Here is a 27,603-nt window from a genome sequence, read left to right as displayed (position 1 = left end):
TCGGAAGCAGAATTTGAAACCGTGACTAACTACACAAAAAACAAATTCTGATTCAATCACGAAATTAATTCATCCAATTAATTTTTTAATTGAAGTGTCTTCAATCACAGAAATGATAGCATCAATTAAAAAATTAATTGAAGGTCAATTAAAAAATTAATTGATACTATTAATTTTTGTGATTGATTTTGTTTCAATTAAAAAAATTGTTGAATCAATTAAATTTTTAATTGAATATTTTTTAAAACTCAATTAAAATTTTAATTGGAAAATTTTTCGTGAAAATGTTTTCTGTGTATTTATCTTAGAACTAGCATCGATTCAAGTTTGTTCTCGAAACAACAGAATGCATACTCGAAGGGCAGGTCTACTGAGACCGCATTACATGAACTAATCAGCTTTATTGAAATCTCACTATCTGTCAAAGAATACACAATCGTGGCGTTTTTAGACATCGAAAACTCCCATCCACAATCAGAGATATTATTCAAAGACAATGGTCTTGGGGTAAATCCTGCAAAGACAGAACAAGTCATGTACTGCAAAGATCGCAAAACTCCCACGGTTAGGCCCATATCGTTAGGGGGTATTGAAATTCCCTTTGGTGAGTGTGCAAAATACCTTGGCGTTATTTTGGACAGGAAGCTGAACTTTAAGCTTAATATTGAAGAAAGGGCGAGAAAAGCAACGGTAGCTTTGTACTCGTGCAAAAAGGCAATAGGAAAAATGTGGGGACTAAACCCAAAAATTGTGCATTGGCTATACACGGCAGTGGTTAGACCTATAATACTATATGGTGTTGTAGTCTGGTGGCCGGCACTTCACCAGCCGACAAGTTTAGACAAAGTTCAGCGTATGGCGTGCTTGTGTATCTCAGGCGCATTCAGCAAGACAGGAACAAATTCCCTTAATGTCATGCTGAGAATATGAAACCCCAACAACCATTGTTGTTAATTTTATTCTATACGAATACACCTTTGAAATATCTCAGAAAAGGACTCCCACGATCACTTAAATTTTGTCGACATATGTTAGTATTAATGTGGTAATATAGCAAATGCCTCACGAAAAATAGTAAATAAACGCTTTATTCCATAAAATTGTTTACTATATTAAACTCTATTGCTATTTATTTCAGATCCAATATTACAACGCATATGTGGAAGACGCCAACAATAAGATGAACATCAAAAAACTTGGAATGAATTCGCCCAAAAATAGTCATTATCCATATTGTCAAGAATGCAAAATACACGAATCTCGTTTTGTTTGCGCTGGATGTGGAAACCAATGGTATTGCAGCAAGGAATGTCAGGTAATATATTTCAAAGTGTGTATTGAAAGTTCCATAACGCATCGAATAAACCGGGAAATAAATTATATTGTAATGTTTAGGTTTTGATGACGTAAAATAATCGCTGTTATTTAAATTATCCCCCAAGTGGGTGGTGTTAGTTTGTATTATAAAGCCGGACCGTTAAATAACTGATCAGTGCCATAACAATTTCAATTAAATAAATCGAAAATAAAATAAGTATTTTGCATACCTCTATTTTTTATGTGAATATAAAATACAAATTTTGCTCTATTCTCATCGCTGCTATATATTATTGTAACACATATTATATTTACAAATGCAATTTAATGCGTGTTAGCCGATATGAACTGCCATTATTAATCATATGTCATATAATTTGATATGTGCAATATTGCATTAAATCCATTTTGTTACTACTAGGCACTTACCGACGAATATGAATCTTAAGTCGAACATTTTTATGCTGTGGAGATAGAAACGTAGAGTTTTATATAAATCGAGATCAACATAGAAGAAGCACAAGATGCAGGAGAAGATTCGTGTTGATCCTTGGCCTTGGTTAGAGATTCGTCTAACATTCAATCTGCCGGTTTAAAATGGTTACATGTATATTCCATGCGATAGTTTAGGATGAAATGCCATGTATTTAACTTCTCACGGGAGCCACCAGTGGTGCAATGGTTAACAGGCACGTCTTGCATACAATGGGTTCAAAACTTCAAACTTCTTCTTCAATCTTTTAAACTTCTTCAGTCTTTTACTTATTTGGGTCATGCCCTATTTTTTTCGCCGCCCTTCCTACAGTTACACTGTTCCACGATATTTGTGTTTACTGTACCCATTCATCCGTCCCGCGCATCATCTACGGGCTTTGCGTTCTCTACGTTCACTTCCCTTCCCTATATATATTGCGAATTGCGAAAACGCAATTATGGGATTCATATGGGAAAGCAGATGTAGGGCCCATCGTTGGACATATGCCGCTATATGCCGCTGAAGCAAACTATTCAAGGAAACGACAAGTAAAATTAGGTTTTGGTCATAATTTTGCGGTAATATGCCACAGAGATCTAACAGGGTGGCTGATAAGTCCCCGGTCTGACACATAGATGATGGCGTCGCTAGTATTAAATGCATATTATTTTTATATAGTACTAACCTTTAAATGATTCGTGTCAAACCTTGACGACTGTAAGTCAATTAGTTTGTGAGATAAAGCGTATTTTGTGAAGCAAACTTTTGTTATTGTAAAAACAATGGAAAAAAGGAGTTTCGTGTTTTGATAAAAGACTGTTTTCTGAAGGGGAAAAATACGGTGGAAGCAAAAACTTGGCTTGATAATGAGTTTCCGGACTCTGCCCCAGGGAAATCAACAATAATTCATTGGTATGCAAAATTCAAGCGTAGTGAAATGAGCACGGAGGACGGTGAACGCAGTGGACGCTCGAAAGAGGTGGTTACCGACGAAAACATCAAAAAAAAATCCACAAAATGATTTTGAATGACCGTAAAATGAAGTTGATCGAGATAGCAGAGGCCTTAAAGATATCAAAGGAACGTGTTGGTCATATCATTCATCAATATTTGGATATGCGGAAGCTCTGTGCAAAATGGGTGCCGCGCGAGCTCCCATTTGACCAAAAACAACAACGTGTTGATGATTCTGAGCGGTGTTTGCAGCAGTTAACTCGTAATACAACCGAGTTTTTCCGTCGATATGTGACAATGGATGAAACATGGCTCCATCACTATACTCCTGAGTCCAATCGACAGTCGGCTGAGTGGACAGCGACCGGTGAACCGTCTCCGAAGCGTGGAAAGACTCAAAAGTCCGCTGGCAAAGTAATGGCCTCTGTTTTTTTTGGGATGCGCATGGAATAATTTTTATCGATTATCTTGAGAAGGGAAAAACCATCAACAGTGACTATTACATGGCGTTGTTGGAGCGTTTGAAGGTCGAAATCGCGGCAAAACGGCCCCATATGAAGAAGAAAAAAAGTGTTGTTCCACCAAGACAACGCACCGTGCCACAAGTCATTGAGAACGATGACAAAAATTCATGAATTGGGCTTCGAATTGCTTCCCTTTCCACCGTATTCTCCAGATCTGACCCCAGCGACTTTTTCTTGTTCTCAGACCTCAAAAAGATGCTCGCAGGGAAAACATTTGGCTGCAATGAAGAGGTGATCGCCGAAACTGAGGCCTATTTTGAGGCAAAACCGAAGGAGTACTACCAAAATGATATAAAAAAATTGGAAGGTCGTTATAATCGTTGTATCGCTCTTTATTTATGTTGAATATTGTTATTATTTATGTTGAATAATAAAAAAGAATTTTGACAAAAAATTGTGTTTTTCTTTGTTAGACCGGGGACATATCAGCCAACCTGTTAATAAAATAATATCCAATAATACATTTCAGTCGTCTTACATGATTGATGCAGACTGATAGTAAGAGGCATTCTTGAAAGAGATTGCATCGGTTTTACTCTATTTACTGCCTGTTCATGAAACACAAAATCGACTCGGAGCGAATCGTTCGTATAGATTGAAACTAACATAACTTTAGATCTATTTGCTAGAAAATCCTGAAATTTGTCATGAACTCATTATTTTTGATTTACTATCGAACACCGTAACCAGTTCGAAATGGCTCAGAAGCTCCGGCTCATCACTTATAAAAAAAACAACTGAACAGCCCAGTTGTGTTGCTCTTGCTCTCGGAGCCCTATGAATAAAACGAATGAGCGGCATTGACAAATATGCTCTCTTCGAGCTAATTTAAACGAAAAATTCTTGCTCACACAGCTCGTTCATATGTAACACAAAAAATATGTAGTAGTATGTGTGACACAAATTGAAATTGGTGGTGTCATATGTGTATTGAGTTGAAATACAAATGAAATGGATGGAGACGGAAGATTTGATTTTTTTTAGTGTGTTCGTATACAATTTGTATATAACCCTCTAAATATTAAAACACGATAGTAAGTCCGTTTGGATGAAGTGGATGGGCCAAGACGGTATGCAGTGTTTATATTGAACACTCAGTCTTTGCCACATCTAGCAAAGTCTCAGGGCCGTGTATGTTATGGCTTTCATTATATCCAAATGAAGGTGTATAAAAACGATCAGCTAAAGGATTCAGAGATGGACAAGCCTCTGTCTGAATCAGAAGTAAGCGGATCCTCTTGCGAAGTCGAGGGAGATACCAAAGTTGAAGACATGGATAGATACCGTATGCGTGAGGAGGCTTCTACTGCATCAGAACTCACCAAAGTTGAACCTATGGTTATTGCGAGAGTCACCGATATCTCTGAAGAGGACATTCTTGATGACTCGATTGAAGCGGCTGATGTGACGGTTGTTGAAAATCTCGATGGTCCTACGGATCCTCCAGATAAATCTTCATCATTGTAAGGCTGCATGTGCTGCCTTAAAAGTTCTCCTTATGAAAGGGGACATAGACATAGTTCTTATTCAAGAACCATATGTTTATAGAAACAAAATATGTGAATTAAGTACTCCGGGGTTCAAACTACTGCAGTATACTGGTAATGATGTAATTCGAGCCTGTATAATTGCTAAAAACGAGCTTAACTTGTTTCTGCTTCCTTCAATGTGCAATACAGACACTGTCGTTGCCAATTTAGAAATAGCCAAATGCAAATATTGGGTATCTTCGGTCTATATGGGACATGACAGGGAGATGCCTCCATGTGCCGTTAAGACCTTAGTTGAGGAGTCACTGAAAACAAAGACGAAACTCATTATGGGATGCGATGCGAATGCGCATCATATTATATGGGGAAGTAGTGATACTAATGCAAGGGGAGAGTCGCTAATAGAGTTTATTTTGCGTACTAATCTGGTAGTTTGCAACAAGGGAGATGCCCCAACCTTTGCCACTAAAAACAGGCAAGAGGTTTTGGACATCACCTTGGCCTCGCAAGAACTGAATGAAATGATATCTGAGTGGCAGGTTTTAAGTGAATACAGCTTCTCAGATCATCGCTACATCAGTTTCAAATTTGATGTTCATACCACCAAGACCATATTTCCGCCAAATGTTAGGAAAGCTGACTGGAATAGGTATAGGGAATCCTTCAATATGACGATACCGGAAATACCAGAGACAAATATGAGCACTGTGCAAGTTATCGAACACGCAGTGGAGAGGATTACTAAGGCCTTCAACATTTCACTAAAAGCTGCATGCCCTAAGGGGAAGCCAAGGGGGGAAAATCGACCACCATGGAGGTCTACGGAGTTAGGTAATATGAGGAAATTGTGCAGGAAGCTCTTTAACAAAGCAAAGTCCACCAGAGCTCCTGTGGATTGGGACGCTTACAAGAAGAAACTGAGAGGATACAAGCGAGAACTGAGAAAGGCTCAGCATAACTCTTGGAATGATTACTGCAGCAGCATTGAGAATACATCCGAGGCTTCCAGACTACGGAAGGTTCTAGCATCCACGAGCTCCGCTCCAGGTTTCATTAAAACATCGGAGGGCAATTTGACGACGTCCAGTGAGGAGACGCTGGAGGTACTATTGGACACACATTTTCCCGGAAATCAGACGGTTGAACCATGCACTGGCGGTGCCATAGTGGCTCAGCGGTCGTTTCCTATCGAGGAAATTGTATCAGAATCGAGAATAAAATGGACGTTAAATAGCTTTGGATCATTCAAATCCCCCGGACCTGATGGAATTACTCCGGCGGAGTTACAAGCGGTGGCTGACAGAATTATCCCCTGGTTGTCGGCGATATATGTATATAGGATGTATCAACTTAGCATATATTCCACGAAAGTGGAGGGAATCAAAAGTCGTTTTCATACCTAAAGCGGGAAAAGCCTCTCACTCCAATGCGAAGGATTTCCGACCAATCAGCTTATCATCATTCCTACTTAAGACTCTGGAGAGGATGATAGATATTTATCTTAGAACTAGCGTCGATTCAAATTTGCTCTCGAAACGACAACATGCATACTCAAAGGGCAGGTCTACTGAGACCGCATTACATGAACTAGTCAGTTTTATTGAAAGCTCACTATCTGTCAAAGAATACACAATCGTGGCATTTCTAGACATCGAAGGGGCGTTCAATAACGTCCATCCGAGCTCGATATTAAGTGGACTGACAACTCTAAATGTTGATCCAGGTATACTTAGGCTGTTAGACGAACTTCTAAGGAAGAGACGCATTTCAGCCACGCTAGGATAAGCAAACATACAAAGGTATATGAACAGAGGCACTCCTCAAGGAGGAGTTCTATCACCTCTTCTTTGGAATGTTGCTATAAACGACCTTCTGGTTTCCCTAGAAAAAGAAAGGACACAAGTGGTGGCGTACGCAGATGATGTGGCGCTAGCAGTCAGGGGAAAATTCCCATCAACAGTTAGAGATATTATATAGAGAGCCCTCCGGATAACTGAGAAATGGGCGAAAGATAATGGTCTTGGGGTAAATCCTGCAAAGACAGAACTAGTCATGTACTGCAAAGATCGCAAAACTCCCACGGTTAGGCCCATTTCCTTAGGGGGTATTGAAATTCCCTTTAGGGAGTGTGCAAAATACCTTGGTGTTATTTTGGGCAGGAAGCTGAACTTTAAGCTTAATATTGAAGAAAGGGCGAGGAAAGCAACGGTAGCTTTATACTCGTGCAAAAAGGCAATAAGGAAAAAGTGGGGACTAAAACCAAAAATTGTACATTGGCTATACACGGCAGTGGTTAGACCTATAATGCTATATGGTGGCCGGCACTTCACCAGCCGACAAGTTTAGACAAAGTTCAGCGTATGGCGTGCTTGTGTATCTCAGGTGCATTCAGCAAGACAGGAACACATTCCCTTAATGTCATACTGCATCTATTGCCTTTAGACATTTCGGTCAAGCAGTCAGCTGCAACAACGGCTGTGCGGTTGCGCGAGCTATCGCTGTGGTCGGAAAAAAGTTACGGTCACAGTTCGGTCCTCAAAATAATGCCAGATGTGCCTAACGTAGTGGATTACACTTTGGCGAGTCCACTTTTCGACAAAAAGTTTGAGACTCTAATTCCCAACAGTGAGGCGTGGTGTAGACGGACCCCGGGGAATAAAAGATATATAGATTTCTACACTGATGGCTCCAAATTGGATGGCCAAGTGGGTTTCGGAGTATATTCTAAAGATCTGGAACTTCGAATAGCGAAAAGATTACCTGATCACTGTAGTGTTTTCAGGCTGAAATATTAGCAATAAGAGAAGTGGTGAATTGGCTGAGAATGAATCCTCCAAGCAATATTGGCATTAATATTGTTACGAATTTGATAATTATAGATATAAGTTTATTTAAATTAGTTTCCGTTAATTTAAAATTTAAAATTGTAACGATAAAATTTCGCTATCACTTGTTGGAATCATCTATTCATTTTCTAGTATTTTCCTGAATTTCTTTTATGTTCTTTTGTTTGCTTACCGAAATGTTAGTTCTTACTCTCTCATAGAATAACAACCCCTTTGCTTTGTTATTTTGCTTTCTCATTTCATCTCATTGTCTATTGTCATTGTTGTTGTAGTAATGCGAGCATATATCTATGTGAGTGTGTATGTGTTTGGCAGCCACCAGACGAATTACTTAAAGGTCGTAGATCCTTCTAGCATTGTCTAAGAATGTTCTGGCGTTGCCAGAATATTGTAGTGCTACCAGAATGTTCTCGTATTGCCACACCGTCATATATAAAAGCGCTCGCATGCTGCTTACGAGTCGGTCTTAATTAAAGCGTCAAACGAATAACTTCAGTGTGAACGAATTGTAAAGTGTGAAGTCATAGTAAATAAATTGTAGATTGTCGTTATTTAAAAGAACTGTGTTTTAATTGTCGGGTAATTAAAAACGCCTAAATATAAAAACGTAACAATTGGTGTCGGAAGTGAAATAACGGAAAAAAATCTACAATGAAGTTTGATGAGCTTCGTGTGGAAGACTTAAAAAAGGAATTGAGCAAACTGGAGCTGCCGACAACAGGCAATAAGGCCCAGCTTCAAAAGCGTCTACTGGAAGAGTTTGAACGGCGTAATATGGACATTGCGACGCATGAGTTTGATTATAAGGAAGACATTGATGAATCAATACTCGTCAATACAAGCAGTGTAGAAACTCCATCTGTGGCTTCGAGTGTTGTGGATTACACATCAATGCTCAATGTTTTGAGCAAAATGATGGAAGCAAATTCTAGAAAAATGGAAGAAAAATTCGATGAAAATTCTAGAAAAATGGAAGAAAATTCTAGAAAATTGCAGAAAAAAATGCCCTACAAATGGAAGCAAGTTCAAGAAAATTGGAAGAAAAATTCGACGAAAATTCTAGAATTCTCAATGAAAAACTACAACAAATTTCTGAAGGCATGGAAAAACGTGTGGACCATATAGAAAATCAAATTGTGGAATTGGATAAGAAAGTTCTTTCTGTGGATGAGAAAATTATGGTTCATGATGAGAAGTTTCTGCACATCGAGAAAAAAATGTCAGAGCTGGAAATTAAAGGTGGTCCAGTGCGCGTCATTGAGGGCTCAAAAATCAAAACTCCTGTTTTCGATGGCTCAACGTCATTTGATGTCTTCAAATTCCAATTCGAAATGGTTGCTTCTAGAAATTTGTGGAATGACGATGATAAAGCAATTGAACTTCTATTGGCATTAAAGGGCAATGCTGCTGATGTGATACAAAGCATTCCCGCTGCTTCTAGAAATAACTATAATGAAGTAATAGCGGCGCTTCAACGCAAGTATGGTGGAGAGCACAAGCAAGACATCTTTAGAATGGAATTAAGAGGTAGAGTCCAGAAATCAAACGAGACTCTACAAGACTTTGCAACAGAAGTTGAGCGGTTGGTGCTACTGACATACCCAGGAGAGAGTCACCCACTTGTGGACCGCATCAAAATTGAGACCTTTGTGAATGGCATTCGAGACCCAGACATAAAATGTGCAACATATGCGTCACAAAAGGCTACATTCGCAGAAACAGTAACATTTGCACTTGCGCAAGAAACTGCGAGATTGCTGGCACGGCCTCAAATTCACAAAGTACGCAGAGTAGAGACCGAGTGTGAAGAATCGAAATCTATCATTGACTCGATGAAAGAGGCAATGAAGCAGGTAATGCAAGAATTGAAACAGGATGCAACTAAATCCCGAATCAAATGCTATAACTGTGATAAGACGGGACATCTAGCTCGAGAATGCAAAGCACGACGCAAACGGTCAAGATCCACATCACCATCTCCATTAAACAATAACCATAAGAAGGTGACCCCACAGTCAAGTGAGTCACCTTTAAACTAAATCGAGCTAGTTCAGCGGGGCAAGAGCTGGCTCCCACAGACGATGGCCCCACCATCTCCATAGCAATAGTTCAACAGAAAAATAACAATTTAACTATTGCGGGTGTTATTAATGGCGACAAGCGTACTTTGACGTTGGATACTGGTGCATCAAAGTCTATCATTAGATCTGATTTAGTAAAAGGAAAATTACACCACTGATTGGAGTCAAGCTACGCACGGCTACAGGGGAACCCGCAACCGTATATGGAAAGGTCGCCGTAAAATTAACTATTGCTAACAAATCCGTTACTTATGATTTCATTGTGGCCGATATAATAGACGAAGTTATAATTGGAGCGGATTTCATGATTGCTTTTGGTATCAATCTGGATATGAAGCGTCGTGTAATGACATGGTGCGATGCCGAAATAACGGTAAACGTGGGCTATAGTGAGAATACACCCGTCAGACGTTTGACAACGAGCCAGTCAGAGTCTATACCACCGAATGCCGAAGCAATTATATGGGTTCCTATGAATGGAGATTGTGAAGTCGGCCAATTGTGGGTTGTTGAACCAGCAGAAAACAAAAGCAACAACATCTTGATAGCAAATGCCCTGGTAACAACGAACGAAGAGAGACTAATACCAGTTCGTGTCTTGAACTTGTCTGACAATCACGAGCAAATTGTAAAATTTTCTGACATTGGCAAATGTACACCAGCCGAGGCAATAGTCAATTTGGAAGGCAACTCATCAAAGACACATGGAGCAGTGAGAAAACATCTAGAAGCGTATGTCGAGGCTTGGTCACGTCATCTATCGCCGTCAGAGAGAAATAAAGCCAAGCAATTGTTGTGGAAAAACGCCTGTGCTTTTGCTTCTGAAAAGGGAAATCAAGGAAGAACATCTGTAGTGAAACATGAAATTAAAACCGCAGAAGAAAGGCCCATAAAACAGGCACCACGAAGTGTTCCCCTGGCAAAAAGAGACGAAGTTCAAAAGCTCATAAAGGAAATGACGGAGAGTGGAGTGATCGAGCCATCATCAAGTCCTTGGTGTTCCCCAGTTGTGCTGGTCAAAAAGAAAGATGGAAGTACCCGATTCTGCGTGGACTACAGAAAACTGAATGATGTCACCAAAAAGGACAGTTATCCGCTTCCACGCATTGATGACACGTTGGACACACTAGCCGGAACAACATGGTTTTCTACGCTTGATTTGCAGAGTGGATATTGGCAAGTAGAGATCGCCGAGAAAGACAAGGAAAAGACGGCTTTTGGCGTTAATGGCGGTCTCTGGCAATTCAATGTAATGCCGTTCGGGCTCTGCAACGCTCCGGCTACCTTCGAAAGATTGATGGAGCGGGTACTGAAGGGGTTGCACTGGAAGTCGTGCTTGATATACTTGGACGACATCATAGTGATGGGCAAAACATTTGACGAGCACCTTAAGAACTTGAAAGACGTTATCCAGCAATTGTCAGCCGCTGGTCTACGCCTTAACGCAAAGAAATGCTCCCTTTTCCAGCGGGAAGTTAAATACCTGGGTCATCATGTGACTGCAGAGGGCATATCCACCGATGAAGACAAAATCCAAGCTGTCAGAGATTGGCCACGACCCCGAAATCTCCACGAATTAAGAAGTTTCCTTGGGTTATGTACATATTACCGACGATTCATCCCAAACTTCGCCAGCATCGCCGCTAGTCTCCATAAATTGACGCAAAAAGGTCAGAAGTTCCAGTGGAGCGACGAACAGGAGGATTCATTCCAACATTTAAAAGAACTTTTATGTTCAGCTCCTGTTCTTGCGTATCCTATTCCGGGCGAAAAATTTGTTTTGGATACAGATGCTAGCGCGCATGGTATTGGAGGTGTGCTATCCCAACAGATAGACGGCAAGGAGAAGGTCATCGGATATTTCAGCCGAACGTTGTCCAAGCCCGAAAAGAACTACTGTGTAACGCGACGAGAGCTGCTAGCCGTCATAGAGAGTGTAAAACATTATCATAAATATTTGTATGGACAACACTTCTTGCTCAGGACTGATCACTCAGCTCTACGATGGTTGCTCCAATTCAAGAATCCGGAAGCTCAACTGGCACGTTGGATCGAGAGGCTCCAAAGCTATGATTTCAGTATCGAGCATAGAAAAGGTGGAAAACACGGTAACGCTGACGCCTTGTCACGTCGACCTTGCAGTATAGAATGTAAGCACTGCTCGAAAGCTGAACACAAGGAGGAGATTGTTGATATTCGGCTGTTACACGTCGAATCTGGAGTGGACTGGCCAACAGAACAGCGTAAAGATCCCATTTTGAACAAAATTATTTCGGCAAAGGAAGAGAACAAGAAGCCCAGTAAGAAAGACATCGCAGCCGAAAGTCCACTTATGAAATCATACTGGGCTCAATGGGATAGTTTAGTTCTAGTCAATGGATCCCTGCAACGTAAATGGGAAAGCGAAGATGGCAAGAGCAGCCGAAATTTGATCATCGTTCCAGATTCCAAAATATGAGATGTTTTGGCGGAGTTCCATAATGGTCCCAGTGGAGGTCATCTGGGAATAACCAAAACCGCCGAGAAAGTGAAGCAACGATTCTACTGGGTTGGATGCCAGAAATCAATTGCTGAATGGGTAGCCAATTGCGAGAAGTACATGAAGGCGAAAGGTCCAACAAGGAAAAGTCGAGGTCCTATGCAAGAATATAGACCAGGAGCCCCGTTTGAAAGAATAGCAATGGACGTGGCAGGCCCTTTCCCAGTAAGTGATTCTGGAAACCGTTATGTCCTTGTGGTCATGGATTACTTCAGCAAATGGCCGGAGGTGTATGCAATTCCAAACCAAGAAGCAAAAACGATTGTGGATGTTGTCAACAAAAACTGGATATGTCGCTACGGTGTGCCGTCCGAGATTCACTCAGACCAGGGAAGAAATTTTGAATCGGCCATATTCAAAGAGATGTGTGAATCCCTTGGTATCAAGAAAACGAGGACTACACCATTACATCCACAATCCGATGGCATGGTAGAAAGGTTTAATCGCACTCTGGAGGAACATCTTCGAAAAGTAGTGGACAACGGCCAGAGGGACTGGGGCGAGCATATACCAAAGTTTTTGCTGTCGTATAGATCTGCCATTCATGATTCCACCTCTCGAACACCTGCCAATGTTCTATTCGGAACTGAGTTGAAGTTGCCTGGTGATCTGATATTCGGTGCTAAACCTAATGAGCTCGCCATGGAAGAAAACAGAAACGACATCCCAAACACTTTCGGTGAAGTTCACGAATCAGTGCACAACAAAATAAAAATGGTCAGCAACAGAATGAAGGCGAGATACGATCGTGCTGTAAATACTGAAGGCTTCCAAGAAGAAGAATTGGTTCTGCTATTTAACCCGCAACGAAAGAAAGGATTGTGTCCTAAACTGCCAACACAGTGGGAAGGCCCATACAAAGTCATCAAGAAGATCAATGATGTTGTATACCGGATTCAGAAGGACGACAGCCCTAGATCAAAGATGAAAGTTGTACATCTGGAACGATTGGCTCCTTACGGAACAGGTTCTGTGCCTGTTCGGGACGAACAGGCTTAAGCGGGAGGCAGTGTTACGAATTTGATAATTATAGATATAAGTTTATTTAAATTAGTTTCCGTTAATTTAAAATTTAAAATTGTAACGATAAAATTTCGCTATCACTTGTTGGAATCATCTATTCATTTTCTAGTATTTTCCTGAATTTCTTTTATGTTCTTTTGTTTGCTTACCGAAATGTTAGTTCTTACTCTCTCATAGAATAACAACCCCTTTGCTTTGTTATTTTGCTTTCTCATTTCATCTCATTGTCTATTGTCATTGTTGTTGTAGTAATGCGAGCATATATCTATGTGAGTGTGTATGTGTTTGGCAGCCACCAGACGAATTACTTAATGGTCGTAGATCCTTCTAGCATTGTCCATTCTAGCGTTGTAGTGCTACCAGAATGTTCTCGTATTGCCACACCGTCATATATAAAAGCGCTCGCATGCTGCTTACGAGTCGGTCTTAATTAAAGCGTCAAACGAATAACTTCAGTGTGAACGAATTGTAAAGTGTGAAGTCATAGTAAATAAATTGTAGATTGTCGTTATTTAAAAGAACTGTGTTTTAATTGTCGGGTAATTAAAAACGCCTAAATATAAAAACGTAACAATATATACTCAGACAGTCAACCTGCAATAAAATCCTTGGACTCTGTGTTTCTCAACTCGAAAACGGCCATCGACTGCCGCAAATCTCTCAATGAGATGGCTGAGCAGCACAATATTCACCTAATATGGGTGCCTGGCCATAGGAACATACCGGGGAACTGCGAAGCAGATGAGCTAGCAAGGCTAGGAACTACCTTACATATTCCAGGGGAACTAGAATCTGTTGGTATGCCTCTGGCTACCTGCAAGCTCTTACTGCGTGAGAAGGCTGTCATGATGGCAAATGTTCGATGGGAGAATTGTAAGGGTTGTAACGACACCAAGCAAATATGGCCCCATTTAAACTTAAACCGCACACTAGATATGCTAGTGTTCTCGAAACGCCAGATATCACACCTGATATCTGCTATAACGGGTCGCTGCCTGATAGGCGATTTTGCCAAAACTATTGGTGCGAAGTATAATGACTATTGTATGAGCTGTCATGATGCGGAGGAAAAGGAATCAATAAAACACCTCTTGTGTGAGTGTCCTGCATTTTGTGTAAGGCGTAGGCAAATTTTAGGGGCATATAGCGGACCTGGAAAACGTTAACTTAAGCAGTCTGCTAATGTTTTTGGAACAATCTGGTTGGTTCAACAGAAGAAAATAATCGAGAAGGTTCAACGGTTAAAACTAGAAGTGCCCATATGTAATAGGTACTTTTAGTTAATGTGGTATCACAATGGACTGAATAGTCTAAGTGAGCCTGAATCGTAATCGGGCTGCCACTTTAACTTAACCTAACCTAAGTCACTATGAAAGTTTTAATGACTTCATTGATCGATTACTTTATTTGCAAACAGCTTAACCAGTCTCTTCATTGGTGTGAAAATATGTCCACGGCGAATTATCAATATCAATTTTTGTACGGCAAATTGCTGATTTTCAAAAATTTCGTTACAGGCAAAATTTTTGTTAATTTCCGTTATTTTAAAGCTTTTGTAAATTTTATATGTAAATGTCAATACCACATATTTCAACTACATTGAGTCAATTGTTAAGGAGATGCCACAAATTCTTGATTGTTTTTTAAACCGTTTTCATTTAATGGGCCTTAGATGGTTCTACACTGGACAGATTACCGCCTTCCGGGACGCTCCACATTTATGCTCATATACCCAATAATTTATTGACAGTTTATCGTAGAAATTTGTATGGTAATAGTAGATTTAACGTTTACGTTAACTTTCATGAATACAGGGCTTATTCTGAATTTTGTTAAACTGTTTCACATACTTTCATATTTGTTTTTGTTGTTTCCCTAAAAAATCTTTAAAATTTACAATATGGCATCTCAGTTATGTATACAAAACAAAGATAATTGAGAATAACAAGATTAAGCCTTGTGCTCTTATAAAGAGAAAACAAATGTCAAGGTGTAGAGGGCTATGAGAAAAAAATTGTTTTATTTGTATTTTTTTCCAAAGAATTCACATAAAACCATAATAAATATTTAACATACACATACGTTTTATTTTAATTTTTTAAATAATAGTTTTGGTATTGCTTTTGTGGGTTTTAATTCAGAAGTTAATTCAGAAGTACATTTTTGATTGAAATTTAGCAAACATAAAGGCTTTATTTCAATTAAAATGCATATTATTTTAATTGTATTCATTTTAATTCTACTTCTGTGAGACTATAACAATATTTAAATCATATTAGCTCTGTTTGCGTACTCGATACATTTTGATTACTATCACAAATTTTTACTGGTAGTCCTTCGTTTACAGTAAAAACTTGCAATTATCAGCTGGTTAATCATCAACAAATCCAATTGCACTAGAATTAGAAACTATAAATATCTTTCGTTTTAATTGGTTTAAAACCGTTGAATTAATGATAAATTCGTGATACTACTAATTTTACCCAAGAGAATAAAACCCACACTGAAAAAAAGCATACCCGGTTCGAAAGATTTTGTCTTTACCTTAAAAAATTTGGTCTTGATTCCGAGCCAAAGAAGCTTAGAATACAAGTAAGGATACTTTTAAGACACAATTCTCTTTTAAAATCGGGTTTTGTGTACTTGCTTCTAGGAAGCAAATTTTAATTTTTCGCATTTTCAGCTTTTTTCTTCATATGCTATCAAAGTCCTTTAAAAACAAGTTAACGACGACTTTATTTTCCAAATTAAGACTCGACTTCTAGTAGAAATTATGCTGTGTTTCAAGTAAAAAACGTCTTTAAAATAAAGTGTTGAAAAACATGTCCTATATTTGAACGATTTTTGCTTTGTAGTTAAGATGCAAAAAGACAACAAATTTAAAGACAATTTCATTAAATTTAAAGATTTTTTCTAAATTATTAAAGTCAAGATGACCTTAGCCCAAACATTTTTTCTTTCATGCTATGATATCCATTTTTAAATCAAATCACTTAATTATAAGGACAATACGACTTCATTGAAAAGTTTATCGACCTTTGGTCAAGGAAAAAAACTTTATACTAGAGAAATGCGTCTTCTATGCTAAGCAAAATTTGCATTCGTATTTTAAAGACATGAAATCTTTGACCCCACGACAATATTTTTTTCAGTGCATTCTTACTTTATACTGAATAACTTTTATTGGAAAATTACCTAAACAAACCTATTGTTGTCCAATTTTCGTAAAAGTAAATCCATTCCATTAACCCTCTAATGCCACAATTTTTTCTTACATACACTGAAAAAAAGAATGTCCGGTTCCAAAGATTTTGTACACTAATGATTTTGGTATTGATTCCGAATTGGAATTTATTCGTTTTTTCAGCTTTTTTTCATCCCAGCAAAAAAATTTGGAAGTTCTTCCAAAGGCACAACTTTAAAAGCACTTCGGAAATATGCACTCCCAATGATGTTCTTTATTTTAACTCCCCAGGAAGTTCTTTTAATTCAATTTTTTTAAACTTGGGTTTTTCATACTTTTAATGGGTAATTTTAACTTTTTTGTTTCAAATAGATTAAAAACAGAGTAAGAATTCATAAAATGGTACAAATCATTTCAATTTTGTCGAAAAAAATGCTAAATCCCATCTGAAAAAATTGTGATTTTTTGAAAATATTTGAATTCAAACGTTTCCGACAAGCGTTAGAATCCAGTAAAAATTATAAAAAATTATAAAAATTATTTTATTATAAAAATTTGACAAAATATCACAGAATTTTCTAATTTACATCCAAAACATTGAATTCGGATCACACCTAAAGAAGTGATGCAAATTCAGTGCAACGGCTATTGAAATGGAGGACTTCCGTCCTATGACAAGCCCATGTTAAATTCATCGCTTCTGCGTCAATTTTGTACCACTTCAGGATCCAAAAAGAACATTTTCATTACTTTTGTGGCGACGCTTTTTTTGCTGGGATGAGCTATCAAAGTGCTTTAAAAACGCGCTAACGACAATTTAAATTAACAAATTCAGACTCGACTTCAAGTAGAAATTATTCTATGTATACGTTTTTAAAATAAAGTGTTGAAAAACATCTTCTATTTTTGAACGCTTTTTTGGTTTGTGGTCAAGATACAAAAACTCCAAAAATTTAAAGACTTTTTCTTTAATTTTAAGAATTTTTTAGAATTGACCCTAGCCTTCTTTCATGTAAAAATACCCATTTTTAAGTTGAATCACTTAACTATAAGACAAAACTACTTTATCGGCTTTTGGACAAGGAAAAACGTTGATATAAGAGAAATTCACAAATGCTATTATAACCAAAATTCGCGTTCGTATTTGAAGGACATGAACTCTTTGGCCTCACGACAATATTTTTTCAGCGTACAAAGCAATTCACATCTACTATTTTAATTTAGTAATATCATAATAAATTTAGAATATTATAATAACATAAAAAGAATAAACGAGTCAAATGCTAATATTCTAAATGTAATGTTTCAATTGAGCTTTGAAATATGTGGAAAACCTTATTCTGGCAACAAGGCTTAGATAGAAAACGCCGTTTTATCCATATTTCAATAGAAATATGTCGAAAATAAAAAAACTAAAAATAGCTAAAACGGTCAAAAAGCCAGAAAAAAGCTAAATTCATTTTTTTCCCGCTAAACGACTTCAAAAAAAGCCAAATCTAGCGGGCAAATAGCTAAATTGGCAACGCTGTTTGAGAGACACGTCGACGCAAACTTTATGATATTTTGTTGGCCGAGTCCTCTGTTGCTTCAGTTTTGCTATGGCAAGACTGCGTCTTCTAATTTGTCTATGTACAAAATTCAAAACAACCCTCATTTCATAGAACAGTTCTACGAGTTTTTGAAAAGGGCTGCTCATTTCATTGGCACTTGTGAGCGGAGCTGTCATGTCAGCCCGCTCTTTTTAAAAAGTGCCGAGCTTCATGTGTGCTCCGGCACTCAAATAAAAAGGGGTTTCATGTTTTTTTCAGCTCATTTTTGAGCAAAATTCAAACACTGACCGAAACAATTGGTATTCCACAGACTCTGGTTTTCGAGATATTAATATGGGATTTTTGACCAATCGTTCGTCTCGAAGCGAACGAAAATTCTACGAACAGGCAGTTAATTTTGTAAAACGTCAAATATATGAGCCAACTTTGAAACTAAGCATCGAAAAAATTGTCTATACGATTAAAAGATTGGATCACGGCATTCGATGGAAATTTGATGCAATTTCTCTAGCATTGTCAATAGCAAAAAACGAAATAACAAAATTAAGTTAGCGGTACAAAATGAAATGTAGAAACACACAGTTTTTTGAGGATTTCAAAGTAAAAAGTGAATTATGTTGTGTTATATCTTATGGACTCATACCTCTTTTTATATTCCTCTTCTTCTGATTAGAGGATGATATGCATATAAAATTATACGGAGACAAGTATGGGATATCAGTAACCCATTGTTGTTATTTTATTTTGAATAAGTTCATGGGTTCGAAATGGAGTGCACTGTTTGAAAAAGTCACCATTTTGATGGTTCAAAAGAATGTTTCGGCTGACGAATAAATTGGTTACTTGGAGAAATCCATTTTTTTGGTCATGTCAACGTCAAATCCATAAATTTTACAATTGCCTGCCGTCTTAAAACTTTTATTGCTTAATTGATCCCACAACCTCTTGGACATAGCACTGTGCCCAAGTGCTATGCAAAGCTAAGAGCTCGCTCACGAACTCGGGTATAACCAATTTTTGCTTACCTTTTATTTGTGTTCCATAAGTCCTGAGTATTCAAAATATATCCATTATATGTAAATTTGCTATAAAGTACCAGGAAATTGATCTAAAACTTACATTTTATTCATCCTATACGCCGAAAACGATGTAAACCAAAAGTGAAAAATGTTTAACAATTGGAATTTGACATCGAAAATATTTTCGATCAATAAAACTCGACATCGACTCCCAATATTCGAAAAATTTAGATTTCAATCAAGAAATTTCGATATCGAATGCCGTGATTAGTCCCCAGGTGTCAGCAATATTTCGATGTGTTACAAACGGAATGACAAAGTTATGGCGAGGGTATAAAAATAAAAGACATCACGCTAGAACGTGTAAACCTACCGAATGTGGCTGTTTTGTTCTTAAATTCACTGAAGTTCGCTAACGTGAACACGTTTGGTTTTAATTAGTTCACGTTATCGACTTGAAACTTGGCACAAGTAATTGTTATTGATGTAGGTCGGATGGTATTGCAAATGGGCCATATCGGTCCACTTTTACGTATAGCCCCCATATACGCGTACCCCCAGATTTGGCTTGCGGGTCCTCTAAGAGAAGCAAATTTCATCCGATCCGGCTGAAATTTGGTACACGGTGTTAGTATATGGTCTCTACACGGTGTTAGTATATGGTCTCTAGGTTAGGTTAGGTTAGGTTAAAGTGGCAGCCCGATTAAGATTCAGGCTCACTTAGACTATTCAGTCCATTGTGATACCACATTAACTAAAAGTACCTATTACATATGGGCACTTCTAGTTTTAACCGCTGAACCTTCTTGATTATTTTTCTTTGTTGAACCAACCAGATTGTTCCAAAAACAGTAGCAGACTGCTTAAGTTAACGTTTTCCAGATCCGCCAGTAATCTGAAGCTATATGCTCCTAAAAGTTGCTTGCGCTTTACACAAAATGCAGGACACTCACACAAGAGGTGTTTAATTGATTCTTTTTCCTCCGCATCATGACAGCTCATACAATAGTCATTATACTTCGCGCCAATAGTTTTTGCAAAATCGCCTATCAGGCAGCGACCCGTTATAGCAGATATCAGGAGTGATATCTGACGTCTCGAGAACATTAGCATATCTAGTGTGCGGTTTAAGTTGAAATGGGGCCATATTTGCTTGGTGTCGTTACAACCCTTGCAATTCTCCCATCGAACATTTGCCATCATAACAGCCTTCTCACGCAGCATGAGCTTGCAGGTAGCTAGGGGCATACCAACAAATTCTAGTTCCCCTGGAATATGTAAGGTAGTCCCTAGCCTTGCCAACTCATCCGCTTCGCAGTTCCCCGGTATGTTCCTATGGCCAGGCACCCATATTAGGTGAATATTGTACTGCTCAGCCATCTCATTGAGAGATTTGCGGCAGTCGATGGCCGTTTTCGAGTTGAGGAACACAGAGTCCAAGGATTTTATTGCAGGTTGACTGTCTGAGTATATATTAATGCCCACATTTTTTGGAACATTACTTCTCAGCCAATTCGCCACCTCTCTTATTGCTAATATTTCAGCCTGAAAAACACTACAGTGATTAGGTAATCTTTTCGCTATTCGAAGTTCCAGATCATTAGAATATACTCCGAACCCCACTTGTCCATCCAATTTGGAGCCATCAGTGTAGAAATCTATATATTCTTTATTCCCCGGGGTCTGTGTGCACCACGCCTCACTGTTGGGGATTAGAGTCTCAAACTTTTTGTCGAAAAGTGGACTCGCCAAAGTGTAATCCACTACGTTAGGCACATCTGGCATTGTTTTGAGGACAGAACTGTGACCGTAACCTTTTTCCGACCACAGCGATAGTTCGCGCAACCGCACAGCCGTTGTTGCAGCTGACTGTTTGGCCAAAATGTCTAAAGGCAATAGATGCAGCACGACATTAAGGGAATTTGTTCCTGTCTTGCTGAATGCGCCTGAAATACACAAACACGCCATACGCTGAACTTTATCTAAACAAGTCGGTTTCTGAAGTGCCGGCCACCAGACTACAACACCATATAGCATTATAGGTCTAACCACTGCCGTGTATAGCCAATGCACAATTTTTGGTTTCAGTCCCCACTTTTTTCCTATTGCCTTTTTGCACGAGTACAAAGCTACAGTTGCCTTTCTCGCCCTTTCTTCAATATTAAGCTTAAAGTTCAGCTTCCTGTCCAAAATAACGCCAAGGTATTTTGCACATTCACCAAAGGGAATTTCAATACCCCCTAAGGAAATAGGCCTAACCGTGGGAGTTTTGCGATCGTTGCAGTACATGACTAATTCTGTCTTTGCAGGATTTACCCCAAGACCATTGTCTTTCGCCCATTTCTCAGTCATCCGGAGGGCCCTCTGAATAATATCTCTGATTGTGGATGGGAATTTTCCCCTGACTGCCAGAGCCACATCATCTGCGTATGCCACCACTTTTATCCTTTCTTTTTCTAGAGTAACCAGAAGGCTATTTATAGCAACATTCCAAAGAAGAGGTGATAGGACTCCTCCTTGGGGAGTGCCTCTGTTCACATACCTTTGTATGTTTGCTTGTCCTAGTGTGGCTGAAATACGTCTCTTCATTAGCAGTTCGTCTAACAGCCTGAGTATACATGGATCAACATTCAGAGTTGTCAGTCCATTTAATATCGAGCTCGGATGGACATTATTGAACGCCCCTTCGATGTCTAGAAACGCCACGATTGTGTATTCTTTGACAGATAGTGAGCTTTCAATAAAGCTGACTAGTTCATGTAGTGCGGTCTCAGTAGACCTGCCCTTCGAGTATGCATGCTGTCGTTTCGAGAACAAACTTGAATCGATGCTAGTTCTAAGATAAATATCTATCATCCTCTCCAGAGTCTTAAGTAGGAATGAGGATAAGCTGATTGGTCGGAAATCCTTCGCCCTCGAGTGAGAGGCTTTTCCCGCTTTAGGTATGAAAACGACTTTTGTTTCCCTCCACTTTCCTGGGATATATGATAAGTTGATACATCCTTTATATATCACCGACAACCAGGGGATAATTTTGTCAGTTACAGCTTGTAACTCCGCCGGAGTAATTCCATCAGGTCCAGGGGATTTGAATGGTCCAAAGCTATTTAGCGCCCATCTTATTCTAGTTTCCGATACAATTTCCTCGACAGGAAACGACCGCTGAGCAACTGTGGCACCGCCAGTACATGGTTCAACCGTCTGATTTCCAGGAAAATGTGTGTCCAATAGTACCTCCAGCGTCTCCTTACTGGACGTTGTCCAATTGCCCTCCGATGTTTTAATGAAACCTGGAGCGGAGTTGGTGGATGCTAGAACCTTCCGTAGTCTGGAAGCCTCGGACGTATTCTCAATACTGCTGCAGTAAGCATTCCAAGAGTTATGCTGAGCCTTTCTCAGTTCTCGCTTGTATCCTCTCAGATTCTTCTTGTAAGCGTCCCAGTCCTCAGGGGCTCTGGTGGACTTTGCCTTGTTAAAGAGCTTCCTGCAGGATTTCCTCATATTACTTAATTCCGTAGACCACCATGGTGGTCGATGTTTCCCCCTTGGCTTTCCTCTAGGGCATGCAGCTTTCAGTGAGATGTTGAAGGCCTTAGTAATCCGCTCCACTGCGTGTTCGATATCTTGCACATTTCTCATATTTGTCTCTGTTATTTCCGGTATCATCATATTGAACGATTCCCTATACCTATTCCAGTCAGCTTTCCTAACATTTGGCGGAAATATGATCTTGGTGATATGAACATCAAATTTGAAACTGATGTAGCGATGATCTGAGAAGCTGTGTTCACTTAAAACCTGCCACTCAGATATCATTTCATTTAGTTCTTGCGAGGCCAAGGTGATGTCCAAAACCTCTTGCCTGTTTTTAGTGACAAAGGTTGGGACATCTCCCTTGTTGCAAACTACCAGATTAGTACGCAAAATAAACTCTATTAGCGACTCTCCCCTTGCATTAGTATCACTACTTCCCCATATACTATGATGTGCATTCGCATCGCATCCCATAATGAGTTTCGCCTTTGTTTTCAGTGACTCCTCCACTAAGGTCTTAACGGCATATGGAGGCATCTCCCTGTCATGTCCCATGTAGACCGAAGATACCCAATATTTGCATTTGGCTATTTCTAAACTTGCAACGACAGTGTCTGTATTGCACATTGAGGGAAGCAGAAACAAATTGAGCTCGTTTTTAGCAATTATACAGGCTCGATTTACATCATTACCAGTATACTGCAATAGTTTGAACCCCGGAGTACTTAATTCACATATTTTGTTTTTGTAAACATATGGTTCTTGAATAAGAACTATATCTATGTCCCCTTTCATCAGGAGAACTTTTAAGGCAGCACATGCAGCCTTACAATGATGAAGATTTATCTGGAGGATCCGTAGGACCATCGAGATTTTCAACAACCGTCACATCAGCCGCTTCGATCGAGTCATCAAGAATGTCCTCTTCAGAGATATCGGTGACTCTCGCAATAACCATAGGTTCGACTTTGGTGAGTTCTGAGGCAATAGAAGCCTCCTCACGCATACGGTATATATCCATGTCTTCAACTTTGGTATCTCCCTCGACTTCGCAAGAGGATCCGCTTACTTCTGATTCAGACAGAGGCTTGTCCATTTCTGAATCCTTTAGCTGATCGTTTTTATACACCTTCATTTGGATATAATGAAAGCCATAACATACACGGCCCTGGGACTTTGCCAGATGTGGCAAAGACTGAGTGTTCAATATAAACACTGCATGCCGTCTTGGTCCATCCACTTCATCCAAACGGCCAACCTTCCAATCAGCTGTTGGAAGATCTGGATTGCATCGTTTCAGTCTATTTAAAATAGATTCAGGGTCAGAAGGGTTTGCAGGTATCCAGGCATGTGCTCTAGGTCTAGCCGGTATGTCTTTCTTCTCGACTAACTCTAGAGCAGCTCCTTCCCAAACTTCACCAATTAGTATCAGAGCAGCTTTAAAACATTCTATAGACCTCTGGTCCTCAAATGCGACTAGCTTAAATCGTCCTTGATACCAACCAGCCTCTTGGTGTCGAGGATCTGGGCCGGGAAACTTTTCCAGTACCTGTGAGTAGACGACAGATAGAGCATTCTCAATTTCCCCCCATTTTTGCTTTGGAACCATACCGTCCAATGCTCCTTTATTAATGATAGCCATCACAAGGCTATCTTTAGCAACTGAGGCAAACGATCTTTGATCCCTTTTGGAGGATGGCAGCTCATCCGGCGATCGTTCCCTTTTTCCAGTCTCAAGAATTCCTTGAGCCCATTTTAAGGAATCGCTTTGTTTAGCGGACAACGTGCTTGGGTCGACTGATCCTAACTTCTTTAGGATAAACAAAGCATTTCTGCGTTCCTTGAATCTCTTTCGTGAGGGATTACCTCCTTTTGATGTCGTTACCTTAGAAAAAGTTCGACTTGTCAGTGTGTCGCCACCTGTCGACCCGTCTACAGGTCGACTAATTGGGCCTAACTCTTGGTCATTGCCCAGATTTATAACTCCAGTCGATACCCGTCCACTGGGCCCTGAAGTTAGCAACCCAGTGGATGACTTGGAATTTCGCTGCATGGTGGCTTAATATCCCACCACACTTGAAATTCGTAGTAGGTACCTATTACTATGAGTTTATCCGCTATTGAAAAAACACGTCCGTTCCGTTCGACGGTTGAATAGGAATGGTCTCTAACAACCATGCAAAAATTGGTGCACATCGGTCCATAATTATATATAGCCCCCATATAAACCGATCCCCAGATTTGACCTCCGGAGCCTCTTAGAGGAGCAAAATTCATCCGATCCAGTTGAAATTTGGTACATGGTGTAAGTATATGGTCTCTAACAACTATGCAAAAATTGGTCCACATCGGTCCATAATTATATATAGGCCCCATATAAACCGATCCCAGATTTGACCTCCCGAGCCTCTTGGAAGACCAAAATTCATCTGATTCAGTTGAAATTTGGTACGTGGTGTTAATATATGGCCTCAAACACCCATGCAAAAATTGGTCGAAATTGGTCTATAATTATATATAGCCCCCATATAAACCGATCCCCAGATTTGACCTCCGGAGCCCCTTAGAAGGGCAAAATTCATCCGATTCGGATGAAATTTGGTACGTGATGTTAGTATATGGTATCCAACAACCATGCAGGAATTGGTTCATATCAGTCCATAATTATATATAACCCCGATATAAACCGATCCCGAGATTTGGTTTGTAGAAGTAAAATTCATCCGAGTCAGTTGAAATGTGGTACGTGGTGTTAGTATATGATATTTAACAACCATGCCAAAAGTGGTCCATATCAGTCCATAATCATATATAGCCCCCATATAAACCGATCCCGAGATTTGGTTTTGGAGGAGCAAATTTCATCCGAGTCCGAGTTGAAATTTGATACATTGTGCTAGTATATGGCCGTTAACAACCATGCTTAACTAGGTCCCTATCGGTCTATAGTTATATATAGCCCTCAGATAAATCGATCCCCAATCACATAAAAATTGGTCCATATCAAGTTCATAATTGTATATAGCTCCCATATAAGCGACCCGCATATTTCAATTCTGGCTCTCTATGTACCGTGCAAAAGTCCATATCGGTTCGTAATTATTTGTAGACTATACATACATTTTTTGTCTAATATATACCATGTATGGATTAACTCGCAATTTAGAAAACGATGTTAAGAAGTTTTAAGATGCCTTGCCATCGGTAAGTATTACCACAACCCAAGTAATTCGATTGTTTCTCCACAATCCATGGCGGAGGGTACATAAGATTCTGTCGGGCCGAACTTACGGCCGTATATACTTATTGTTATTAGTAATATTAAAAACTTAATTTAATTTCACAATGGACTGAATAGTCTAAGTGAGCCTGAAATTTAATCGGGCTGCCACTTTAACCTAACCTAACCTAATTTCATGAAAAAATTAAAAAAAAAGAGATCGGAAAAATATCAGTGGGTATGGAATTATAAAGCAATTTAAAGTAATAATTAAAATTCACGAAAAAAAACCAAACTAGATCACTAAAAATGCGGTATGTGTATCTGAAATTGTGTTTGGCATTGTGAATCTGCTTTTAACCTCAAATTTCATGTTTTTCAGCGTTTTCAGGAGTAGTTAGTGTATGAAAAAGGGTGTTCACGTTACCGCGAGTGCACTGTATATCTAACCAGATATTGCATATATGTGCAGATCTAAATATTTCTGAACCAATATCTGAACAGATCCAATAAAATAAAGTTTGATATTATGAGATAAGATTGGATCCTCCAATTTTTACAAGGGCTATCAGATGTAATTTGATAGACTTTGCTATTAATAGATATGATTAGATCTCTCAATTTTTGCACGGTACATAAAGGTTTTTTCTTTGTCCAAAAAACGATCAACTTTTCAATAAAGTCGTTTTGTCCTTATAATTAAGTGATTCGAATTAAAAATTGGTATCTTAAACTGAAAGAATATTTGGCTAAAGTCAACTTGTCTTTAGTAATTGTGAAAAATGCATTTAAACTAGTGAAATCGTCTTTAAATTTGTTGACTTTTTGCATCTTGATCACAAAGGAAAAAAATTCGCTCGAAATTAGGACATTTTTTCCAAACTTTATTTTAAAGACGATGTTTACTTCAATGAAATTGTTGTCAACCTTGCAGACGTGTTTTCATACCGCCTATTGTATTCTGCTTTTTCGTGCTTTTATACCTAAAAGAACTGATCGAACTGTATCTATCATAAATCTAACATTGTTCTCAATTGAGGATTAGTGTTAGGGGCTTTGTGTGTGGTGATATATATGCTACATTTATATATATTTTAGACATTGCATTTGACCGCTGTATTTGTTGTTGTTTTCCCAATTGCTATTCAACAACAGAGAGCATTATTTTTTCTGTTTTGATTATTGCCTCTCTTTCTATCTCTTATTGGCAATAGTTCTAATCATTTTCAATTTCCGTCATCTGCTCCACCTGCAAACTCCGCTGGTCAAACAAATATAATTCCGTCTGGACAAAGCTCATTTTATCATTTTATTAGGTTAGGTTAAAGTGGCAGCCGGATTAAGTTTCAGGCTCACTTAGACTATTCAGTCCATTGTGATACCACATTAACTAAAAGTACCTATTACATATGGGCACTTCTAGTTTTAACCGCTGAACCTTCTCGCTTATTTTCTTCTGTTGAACCAACCAGATTGTTCCAAAAACATTAGCGGACTGCTAAGTTAACGTTTTCCAGGTCTGCCAGTAATCTAAAGCTCTATGCCCCTAAAATTTGCTTACGCCTTACACAAAATGCAGAACAAAGAACAAGAGGTGTTTAATTGATTCCTTTTCCTCCGCATCATGACAGTTCATACAATGGTCATTATACTTCGCGCCAATAGTTTTTGCAAAATCGCCTATCAAGCAACGACCCGTTATAGAAGATATCAGAAGTAATATCTGACGTCTTGAGAACACTAGCATATCTAGTGTCCTGTTTAAGTTTAAATAGGGCCATATTTTCGAGTTGAGGAACACAGAGTCCAAGAATTTTATTGCACGTTGACTGTCTGAGTATATATTA

General features: G+C 39.0%; 1 protein-coding gene across 1 annotated transcript in view; it reads left to right on the top strand.

The window, feature by feature from the left end:
* The window catches only part of LOC142235616 (uncharacterized), a 212,017-nt gene that overhangs the window by 155,139 nt on the left and 29,275 nt on the right, over positions 1-27,603 (top strand). Inside the window, exon 5 of the mRNA XM_075306879.1 lies at positions 1,139-1,315. Within this exon, the coding sequence (XP_075162994.1) occupies positions 1,139-1,315 (177 nt within the window). The remainder of the gene's footprint in view (positions 1-1,138; positions 1,316-27,603) is intronic.

The sequence above is a fragment of the Haematobia irritans genome, chromosome 4, assembly GCF_050003625.1.
Source record: "Haematobia irritans isolate KBUSLIRL chromosome 4, ASM5000362v1, whole genome shotgun sequence".
In the NCBI taxonomy this organism is placed as follows: Eukaryota; Metazoa; Arthropoda; class Insecta; order Diptera; family Muscidae; genus Haematobia; species Haematobia irritans.
The sequence above is the reverse complement of the archived record's forward strand: the minus strand, read 5'-3'. Positions and strand labels throughout refer to the sequence as shown.